This window comes from Myotis brandtii, unplaced genomic scaffold, assembly GCF_000412655.1.
Source record: "Myotis brandtii unplaced genomic scaffold, ASM41265v1 scaffold125, whole genome shotgun sequence".
Lineage (NCBI taxonomy): Eukaryota > Metazoa > Chordata > Mammalia > Chiroptera > Vespertilionidae > Myotis > Myotis brandtii.
In genome coordinates this window covers 16,763,911-16,775,244 of record NW_005354385.1, presented here as the reverse complement: position 1 = coordinate 16,775,244, position 11,334 = coordinate 16,763,911, and the positions used below count along the sequence as shown (strand labels likewise).

The 11,334-nt window shown below is 37.7% G+C and overlaps 1 protein-coding gene across 4 annotated transcripts in view; it reads left to right on the top strand.

Moving 5' to 3' along the window:
• The window catches only part of LOC102257654 (sodium channel protein type 3 subunit alpha), a 107,684-nt gene that overhangs the window by 25,441 nt on the left and 70,909 nt on the right, over positions 1-11,334 (top strand). For all 4 annotated transcript variants that reach the window (XM_005859391.2, XM_014534153.1, XM_005859389.2 and 1 more), the window contains exons 3-4: positions 5,717-6,027; positions 10,539-10,657. In XM_005859391.2, the coding sequence (XP_005859453.1) occupies positions 5,767-6,027; positions 10,539-10,657 (380 nt within the window). In that variant the 5' untranslated portion in view covers positions 5,717-5,766. The remainder of the gene's footprint in view (positions 1-5,716; positions 6,028-10,538; positions 10,658-11,334) is intronic.

Genomic DNA, 11,334 nt, shown 5'->3' with positions numbered 1-11,334 from the left:
CCATTTGTTTATTTTCTCTTTAGTTTCCATTGCCTTAGGAGCTGTAATGGTGAAGATACTGCTTCAGCATATGTCTGAGATTTTGCTGCCTGTGGATTCCTCTAATATTTTTATGGTTTCCCATCTTACATTTAAGTCTTTTATCCATTTTGAGTTTATTTTTGTGTATGGTGTAAGTTGGTGGTCTACTTTCGTTTTTTTGCATGTATCTGTCCAGGTTCCATTTTGAAACTAATTTAAAAACTGCCATTTGTAGTTTTAGTGTTTATCCAAAAAGAATATCACAATTTTCTGAAAAAGCAATTAACTTAAAATTCTCCTTTTCTAGATACATATATATGGGTATTTATATGTGAGAATTTTCTTAATTTGCTCAATAGATTGAGCAAATTACCTCAATAGATTGAACTCAGAAACAGATATAAGAATCTAGCTGTAGCCCTAGCTGGTTTGGCTCAGTGGATAGAGTGTTGGCCTGTGAACTGAAGGATCCCAGGTTCCATTCCGGTCAAAGGCACATGCCTAGGTTGCAGGCTCAATCCCTAGTGCAGGGCCTGCAGGAGGCAGCCGATAAATGATCCTGTCTCATCACTGATGTTTCCATCTCTCTCTGCCTTCCTCTCTGAAATAAATAAGAATATATATTTTTTAAAAAGAATCTAGCTGTGTTTCATTAAGCCAGACAATGAGGAGATTTAACCAAACGTAAAACAAATTCATTCTCACTCAATTCTTTTCATTTGGGTTAATATAGTTATTGTCACTAAACATTTGTTTTACTAGTATATGTAAACATACAATAGTTTACTATTAAGTTAATTAATAAAAGTTTTTAAATTTTTCTTTTAATTTTGAATGTGGTAAACATGGGGAGATAAGTCCCCCCATAAACAAAAGCTCTTTGAGGTCACTGATGATTTTAAGAGTATAAAGGGATCCTGAAACCAAACTTTTGAAACCTGTTGTTCTAAGGTTACTTCCTACTTGTCTACACTTCAAACTGCCACCATCTTTCTAATCTTTAAATTGATCATGTCACTCCCCATCCCTGGCTTACCTTAGTGTTCTGTATAACACCTTTAGTAATCTATGTCCTGCCTAATTTTCTAGTCCTTCCTCTTTCCACTCCCTTTTGGGCAGGTTAGTCTCTGCGCGTAATGAACTCCTTATAGTACCTCCCAAACTCTCCATGCTCTTTGTTATTTCTAGATCCATGTACATGCTGTCTCCCTGCTTAGATGTCTCTACAGATAGGTCTTTCTACTAGACCTCCCCCAACTACCACCACCACATCTAATTGGTCAAATCCCAAATAGTCTACAAAACCTACCTCAGGGAAACTTGCATGAACCACACCCCTCCCACCCTTCCTTCCCTTGGCGGAAGAAATTGTTCCCTTTTATGGAGCGAAGACAATAGCCAGCTACATATAATTGCATTATAATCATTTGCATAAATATCTGTCTCTCCCAAGAGATGGCCAGCTCCCTAAAGGCAGGGACCACAGGTGTGTACTCCAAGCACAGTACTGATGCATGATAGTCTCCCAATAAGTATTTCCTGAATTATCCTAATTCCCTTCCAGGTTTGAAATTCTGTGGTCCATCCCTATAACAGGATAATTTGAACCACAGTCTTTTTATTGATTAACAGAGGGATGCTTTTGCTTGACTCACACACATTCACACATAGAGACACTAGTGTTAATCTAAGAGATCATTTCAGATCTTTTTTATTCTTATCTTTTTTTGTCCTTGCAAGGACAGTTCTGGAGAAAATTTGGCATATTAAATTTGATGTATTTTAATAAATTATAATGCACATATATTCATTAATAATATATATTCCACACCAAGACATCAGCAGGAATTAATTTTTAAAAGTCTGCTCTATTAGAAATATAAAATTATGTAAGAGTTTTGTATAATAAGATCACAAGGAACAAAAGAGAAGAAAAATTTTAAAGTAGAATTAAAATTAAAATAGAACTTCCAAAGAACTAGGAGAGGTTTCTAAACAGCAAAGCTGCAGGTGGGGCCACCGGAAACTACTCCCTGTAATATTTAATGTCTCAGCCTATCCAAATAGTTCCCCTTGCAGAGGAAAAGCTGAGTTGGGGACTGGCCTGGCTTCTCAGGATGTAAGAGATAAGAGTATAGGAATTTTAAAAAGACTTCTTTACTTTCTTTCTACCAAGACTCAGATTCTTTATTCTAGTCTTGATAAGTGAACATGAAGGTACAGAACTATTTATTTTTAAATAAATATTCATGATTTTGTGATGGTCGTTGCTCTATGATATTTCAAAGAAATCAGGATCATCTCCAAAGATTATTGAAAGATTTCCACATTAAATGCTTTTAGCCTAATTTCATTTTAAAACTTAGCAACCAGGAGAGTCCAATTAAATGAGTATAATTAGTTATTTCTCTGTGGCAAAGTGCTGCCACATATATGATAAGGCACTTCAATGGCACTGGGGTTGAGGAAGGTTAAATGACACAGGCAAACGGTTAGTGACAAACTCAGTGCTAACCCAGCTCTCCCATTCCGATTGCTACATGTTTTCCATTCCATTGTGAATAAAGAAACCAAAATCATTGCTCAAATACAAAAGCAACCTTTATTTTCCCCTAAGAAAGCAACCATGTTTCATAGAAACTTCTTAAGACAGGTTTGCCATGCTGTTCCATTTTCATTGAACACTTGAGAAGAAACTTACCCACTCAGTTCATGACAGGCGATGAGAGAATCACGCATCTCTGGGTATTTAAGACTTGTAGTTAAGGGCAAACTCCTTCCATACTCGAAAGTATAAAGGCTGTGATTATTCCACGTAGCCTCGAGCTGGATCAATTATGTGCCCATCAAAACTGACATGATATAGAAGAAAACATTGATTCTGCTGTAAATTAATAGTTGACTGTTTTTGAGTAAAACAGAATAACTACCCTCAAACCGTCTGATTTACATTCACATCCCACTTAATGAAGTACAAAAAAAAAAAAGCCTTACCACGCCTCAAATCAGAAGGTCTTTTTCAGAACTAGTGGGGAAAATGACACAATTTTTGACAAATCTAATATTTTATAACTTATTTAGTATGCCTTCATAGTAGCAGGGGATATAATAATGTCATATTATAAAAACAAATTCCATGAAAAAAAGCTATTAAAATCATTTTTTGTCATTAGAACAAACTAGGGAACCAGTAATCCAGATTTAAACTCAAAAAATGATATAAACCTATACAACTTTTCTTATGTTACTATAAGATCCAGCGTTTCTCACTGTCTATATAAGTTCAGTATATGCAACAAACTGCTAAGAATTAGAAAGCCACTGAGGGATAAACGACTATGGAGTCTAGACCAGTGCAGGGGCAAGGGCTGGGTGGGCGGATGGGGACAGGGAAAATGTGACAGACGACTTTGATGACTACTTTGAGGCCATGGTTTTAGATCATTCTACAAGACGACTGATGCACTCATATTTTGTTGTCATTGTCTCTGTTTTCTATCTTGACTTTTAAAATGTGATTTTTTTGGCACAATGCAAAATAACTATTAACTTACGTTTCAAAATTTATGTCTCTGATTTCCTGTATTTTGGACAGGTCTGTCACATTTCCAGCAGACACAATGCTTCCTCCTTCCCCAGGAAACTGAGCAAGGCGACTCCACATGTCTGCCTTCTCTCCTTTCCTCTCCCAGCCAGGTGTCAGGCATGTGTGAATGCCCCCCCTCCACCCCGTGCTCTTCACTTTCCAGCCCATTCCTGGAGCTCTGTGGTCAGCTGTGGTTCCAGCAAATCAAGACCTTACTTAAACGAGTGTGACTTGAATCGTAAAAATGCTTGAAACCGCAACAGGAGTAATGGCTGGAGAGACTGAGGATAATTAGATTATGATCGCTGACACTAAAATCGTGTTTACTAATTCCAGAAACTGTTCTAAACACTTCATGTAAATTCATTCATTTATTCCTTACAATAACCTGGGAGGTCAGTTCTCTTATTCCTTTTTATGGATGAAGGCTGAAGCACTGAGGGGTTACATTTTACAAAGTCATGTAGCTCACAAGTGGTAGAGCCAGGATTTAGAACAAAGGGTTCTAGCTCCATATTCCATGCTTTTTAATTTTTTTTTAATTTTTTAAATTGATTTCAGAGAGGAAGGGAGAGGGAGAGAGAGATGGAAACATCAATTATGAGAGAGAATCATTGATCGACTGCCTCCTGCATGCTCCACACTGGGGATCAAGCCCGCAACCGGGCATGTGTCCAGACAGGGAATCAAATCATGACCTCCTGGTTCATAGGTCGATGCTCAACCATTGAGCCATGCCAGCCAGGCCATATTCCATGCTTTTAACCACTATACCAAATGAAAGATTCAGGAAGCATCTGAAAATTGTCTTAGAATAGTTAAAGAGCAGCAGATTAGAAAATGAAATAAACATACAGGGTTGGACAAAAGTAGGATCACAGTTCTGAGTATGCAAAACGCAGTGTTATTAGTTATTAATTAGAGGCCCAGTGCACAAAAATTTGTGCACTTGGGGGGGAATGGGGGGAGGTTGTCCCTCAGCCTGGCCTGTGTCCTCTTGCAGCCTGAGAGCCCTCGGGGGATGTCCACCTGCCAGCTTAGGCCTGCTCCCTGGAGGATAGGACCTAAGCTGGCAGTCAGACACCTTAGCGCTGCCGAGAAGGTGGGAGAGGCTCCCACCACACTGCTGTGTTTGCAGCCCTCAGCCCGGCTTGTGGCTGAGCAGAGCTCCCCCTGTGGGAGCGCACCGACCACCAGGGGGCAGCATTGAGCATCTGCCCCCTGGTGGTCCTTCCAGGTTGTAACGCCATTAGGGTCAATTTGCATATTACCCTTTTATTATATAGTATTACTAGAGGCCCAATGTATGAAATTTGTGCACTCAGGGGGGTCCCTCAGCCCGGCCTGCACCCTCTTGCAGTCCAAGACCCCTCGGGGAATGTCTGCCTGCTGGCTTAGGCCCGATTCCCCCCAAGGGGCAGCTCCTGTGTTGAGCATCTGCCCCCTGATGGTCACATCATAGCGACCAGTCATTCCACCGTTTGGTCAGTTTGCATATTAGGGTTTTATTATATAGGATTGTATTCTTTTCCATAAGAACAACTGTAAACCTACCTTCCCCCCCTTCCCCTGCCGTATTCTGCATTGCCTCAGAAGATGCCCCAGAAGGATCCAAAAGGAAAAGCTAAAAGGAAACAAAGTCTTGACTTCCCTGTACTTGCTGCTGGTCAGACCTTCCCTGGAGAACCAGTGATCAAGGATGCTGATGACTAGAACAAGGGTTGGGTTACGCAAAATTTCTTTCCTATCCTGAGATTCTATGAGTCAGTCTATAATATCGTCTTTTCTTCAATATGTCTTTATTTGGAGAGTAAGATCTGATAAAAGGAGAGGTGAGAGAAATATGAGTCCTTAAGTATTTTATTAACAAGCATTACTCTTTTTACCAAAAGTATACTATATTTTGGCTCAGAACAGAGTTTCGATAGACTTCTAAAGTTGGCTTATTAAAAATTTTAGATTGAATTATGATGTGTCCAAGTTAAAATTTGTAGTGTGGTACTTTTAAAAAATTACTAGAAGGAACATTAAATAACATCTTGGATGATTTTCTTAATCCCTCTCATTCATTTGCTTCCCTAACTCTCATTCATTTTTGTTTGTTTACAGGCAATTCTTATGCAAGAAGCTACACGTGATTAAATGTGCAGGATGAAAAGATGGCACAGGCACTGCTGGTACCCCCGGGACCTGAGAGCTTCCGCCTTTTCACTAGAGATTCCCTTGCTGCTATCGAAAAACGTGCTGCAGAAGAGAAAGCCAAGAACCCCAAAAGAGAACAAGACGATGATGAGAACAAACCAAAGCCAAATGGTGACTTGGAAGCTGGAAAAAACCTTCCATTTATTTATGGAGACATCCCTCCTGGGATGGTGTCAGAGCCCCTGGAGGACCTGGACCCGTACTACATCAGTAAGAAAGTGAGTGCTGATTCTATGCTTCTGAAAGTTCAGTTATGCTTCCAAAGTTAAGTCTTTTATTAAACACTCAACATTAATAGACTTTTCTCAGGCTCATATACATGCCGCACCACATACTGTTCAAATTTGATTCTGTAAGAAGCAGAAATGCTCATAAGAAATGAAGTCGAGATTTGGCTCCAGTGGAGAGAAGTGAAGAGATGGACCATGTCTGCAATGTCCCAGCAATTGAGATAGAATTAAATTGGCATTAGCAAAGCAAAGTATCTGTTATTGTCGACATACTTAAGCAGATGGCACACTAGTACTTATCACCCGAGGATCTTGTTAAATACAGATTCTGATTCTATAGACCTGGGGTGGGGTCAGAGATCCCACATTTCTAAGGTGCCACCGAGTGAGACTCATGCGGCTCGTACATGGGACACATTTTGAGCAGCAAGTTTTAGAATGCTTTATTTAAAGCCACCACACAAAATTAAATACTTAAACAATTCTTTTCTTCTTCCTTTTAAACTAGTGTCATAGAAGGTGGCAATGAGAAGATATTCCTAGATTCCTAAAAGTAATTTATTCCAGCACTTTTCTATAGAAATTTTGAAATTTAGTTGCTGGATTATTACACATGATTATGAGAGTGAGACATCCCCCAAGGAACCAGAAGACAGTTCTCCTATGAAAAGAATATATTTGCAAAGATACCTTCAAGAGATGGGGTATCACTTACTTTGACATGATTCAATGCATTTGCAATTTAAAGACAGGAAGTATCTTTAAGCAAGGGAAATGGTAAAATAAATGGGGGAGGGGGGAGAATACTAGAGATTAACATTAGCATTTTCTAAGGGAGACAGATATTTAGTAGTATCCTGAAAGCATTTTTCTCCTCAAATGAAGGCCATTTCATTGTAGGGGAGGTACAGTGGGCTACCTAACAGAGATGTTAAGCATTCTGAATCATTTGATTAAGAAGGTTTTTTAAGGCTCCAACCTCAGCAAAAAAAAAAAAAAAAACACTTATAATTTGTCTTCCCATAGATCTGCTTAAAAGGAAAGATTGTGCTAGCTATGCTATTGCAATTATTTCAGTCCATGTGAAAGTAATATATCTCATTGTAAATAAACGGGTTGGCATTATGATTTCGTATGTTAGGCTTTAAAACTTGGTTGATGTGAGTCTGCCGCTTGGAAACGGAATTGTTCTCTGTGTGCGAACAAAGTCAGCTTTATTGCCTCCTGTCTGAGAACCAGATGTGGGCCTTGATTTGTTCATAGTGGCCATGACCCATCTTGAGAGACATCTAGACTGTTTTCTCATCACTGTTGGCTGCACTGCTTTCCTTTTGAAATATCTATAAAGATGAAGTTCGAGGTGCTATTGAAGAAAAAGTAGTTTATGATCTCTTAAGGTGCAAGTAATGTAAGAAGTTAATGGAGAAGTTCTGGAATTTTAAGATATGCTATGAAACTTACGTTAATTAGAAAATAATGCAGGTGAAAGGCTTTTTAAAGTTGTAAAACATTATGTAACTGTTTGCTGCCATTAAAGATATATTTACACACCTAATCTAACCAGGTGAGCAACATCACAATGTCTTTTAATGGCATTTAAGTTGACCAGGAAATAACTTAAGGACAGTGACAGTGATAATAATAATAGCTAACATTTGTTGTGCACATACTTTGTCAGGCACTGTGAGTAGAACTCAAACGTAACTCATTTGATATTGAAAGAGCCAGTGGAGTAGGTCCTACGTTAGTGTCATTTTACAGATTAAAAGAGAAGCGCAGAGCAGTTAAGTAACTTACCCAAGATCTCACATGATAAGTGTTGAATTCAAGATTTGAACCCAGGCAGTGAGGTTCCAGGTTGGAGCTCTTAACCATTAAGCAGAACTCTACATGGTGTTTATTAATGTAACACAAGAAAATGTTTAAAAATTGGTCGTATAGTTTTTTTTAATTCTCTGATTGATGTGAATCTTCCTACTCAGAGATGTCAAGCTTATTCTTGCGCCAAGTAGTCAAAATGTTAGTAAAGCTACATAACATGTGTGTTTACCTGGAAAAAAAGAAGCACACAGCATTCCAGAGTGGACAAGGACCGGTTTAACATACGTCCACTTATAACAATCATCACCTAGTAGGAATGGGCTATTACTGTATTTTTAAAGTCACCTCATTGCTTATCATTACTTGAAGACCAGCTTTCGGAATGGACACTATTTACTCCTCCTCCAATTATTTGTCATCTTCTCAAGTCTTTTCAGTTTTCACATCTTTCAGTAACATCGGGGCCCACATTTCAAATGTCTTTCTTGTCTCCTATACAGAATGCTAGTATCTCACTTCTCAGAAATCAAGGTTTATTTTGTGTTAGGTGTTGTTTTGCAGAAATAAACTGGCCTTTTTTACACATACTTTTTGTTCTGAAGGCCTGCTTTGTTCTAGAACCTGCAAATTCAATGAAGACGCCCTTGGCATGTCTGCTTTCATCCCATTAGTGCCACACAAGTGAATCTCGCAGGAGGAGTGTAGGAGTCCATGTGTAAATGAACAGTTTGCTTTCATTCGCTTTGCCTTTGGATATTTTTTCAAAATAAAATCTTCTCCTAATGTTACAAGTGGCAATTGCTTTTCAGGGAAATTGTTTCAAAAAAGCATAATCAAATGCATCTTGAATTATGGTGAACTTTATATGTTATTGCTGTCATCGACTGCTTAAATGGATCCAGACTATTTGACTATAATATTAGATGATCTAATCCTGTGAATTCAAGAAAATCTTTTAATGCATTTGTGCTTCAAGGGCAGTCTTCCCATGTCCACAGTTCCTTCTGGATAATCTCAATGCTAATACAGAACAACTTACTTGCTCTCTTCATAGAATTGTTCACATTTATAGAATGCCGTTCAGAAAAAAAATATGGTTGGTTAGGTAATGGTTGGCTCTATGGTCTTAAATACAAAATGGCAATGTATAGAGAAATGGTGTTCTCTGCCCTTTATACTCACTAATATGTTTCTGACTACCTACTCAAACAGGGCATGTTGTCAGTGAACATGACTATATAGGATATAGATGTTGGTTAAAGGGTAAAAACATATTATTAAGTAAATGGGTATATATATGTCCTAAGGGTAAATGGCATGTTAAAGGTACACCCACATTTAATTAAACAAGTATTTATTTACAAATAGCACTATTAAATACTGTGAAAAGTGTGGAGGAAAAGAAGATTGCATGCTCTTTATGCTTAGTGGTTTATAACGTCTGACCTAGCCCTCAGTGGAATGAACCCTACATGTAAATTACTACTTAACTATAATTACAAGCAACATGTCAAAGTGTGCAAATTAACATACAAAGACTTCACTGGTGAAGAAAACAATTAGGGAGTGATCAGAAGACATCGCAATTTATTTGGAAAGACATGATGGAAGAGGTGACTGATAACTGAGGACATTCACAGAGATTTTCAACCCTGGCTGAATTTTAGAATCATCTGAGGAAATTTTTAAACATGTCTGTGCCCATCCTTCAGCATATTGGCAATTTTGAAGTCACCCCAGGAGATTCTAATATGAGACAAGACTAAGAACTTTGATATAATAGTGGGGCATTGTAGGTGGAATCTTATTGTCAAGTCTGCTATGGACATGAAATGGGAGGGAGTTTGCAGAGATGACGTCTCAGGGTCCTCTTTCCTCTAAGATCCTGTGACATCCTTTTTCAGAGTCAGAGGGAGAAGCTGACAGGTTGTGAGTGGGATTGACAAGTGAGTTGAATTGGCTGAAGCAGAGTTGCCTTGAAGGAAAAAAATAAAAGATGATCTTAGCGGTTCTCAACCTGTGGGTCGCCAGAGAGATGTGGTAGGTAATCTCTGGTAGCGTAGCTTCAATGCTAAATTGATGATTAGAGGTTTCAGATTATAGGCTTTTAGCTATAAAATTCCCTTCAAAAATGATATATTTTACCCTAATTTTCAATGTAGTTGTCTCTTCTGTTACCAGCAGATCTATGGAATCATCAAAACCAGGTTTTGACATTTTAAAGTAGGACAACTACCACAGGGAAAATAAAGAGTCCTCATAATCATTGGAGGTAGATGACTTGATGTAATTAAAGTATTTATAAAAGATTATTTTAATAGCAACATGTACAGAATAAACTGAAAAGTTCCCAAAGCTGTGACAGATGGTAAGCTTTAAATAGAATTGGAGTCTGCTAAGTTACCTTATAACTTGGTAAACATTTTGTGTTGGATATTAATTTGTATCATAAAGTTAGAACCTTAGAGACAGATTAGATAATGTTAAGTCATATTTTTATTTGTAGCTGTAAGTTATTTTAGGGGACAGACATTTACCATTTTTTTTGTTATGCTATACCAACTGGTTTAAACAAACAAGTTTGAACAAGAAATCAGGTAAAAAGTTCTCATGTGTGTAAGCTCTTCAAATAAGCCACATGTCTAATCTATTAATTTTTCTCATATTTTCTTTTTCAGACTTTTATAGTATTGAATAAAGGGAAGGCAATTTTCCGATTCAGTGCCACCTCTGCCTTGTATATTTTAACTCCACTAAACCCTGTTAGAAAAATTGCTATTAAGATTTTGGTACATTCATATCCTTTTCATGTGAATTGTCTAAATGATACTTCTAGTGGTTGATTTTTTACATTGTTCTTTAATCTGTTGTTCTCATTAATTTTCTGCTACTTAAAAAAGTATAGAATGACTGTTCTATTTATAGAATATTATATTATAGAATGACTACTGTATTATATAATGATTATTGTATTATAGATGACTTCTATTTATAGAATATTATATTATAGAATGACTAGTGAATTATAGAATGATAATAGAGGTAAAATTGCAACTATCATAGCAGATGTGTAAATGAATTACATTGTGCAGTAGAAACAACAGCAAAGCTTCTTCACACTTTTATTAACCTCAATTAGACCATATATAACCATTGCTAAAGAAACACAGTCTATTGTATTATAACCTATTTTACTAAATGTTCAAACTTCTTTTGCCTTAATTGGCTCTGTATCTTTACCATCTGGGTCTGGCTGTCCCTGCTCCTTCCTTTTTTTTAAAAAAAAAAATGTTTTTTATGGATTTTAGAGAGAGAGGGACAGAGAGAGGGGAAACATCGATGAGAGAGAAACATCTATTGGCTACCTCCTGCAAACCCCCTACTGGGGATTGAGCCTGAAACCTGGAATGTGCCCTGACCAGGAATTGAACCAGGGACAACGCTGGTTTGGCTTCCCTCCCCTCCCCTCCCCTC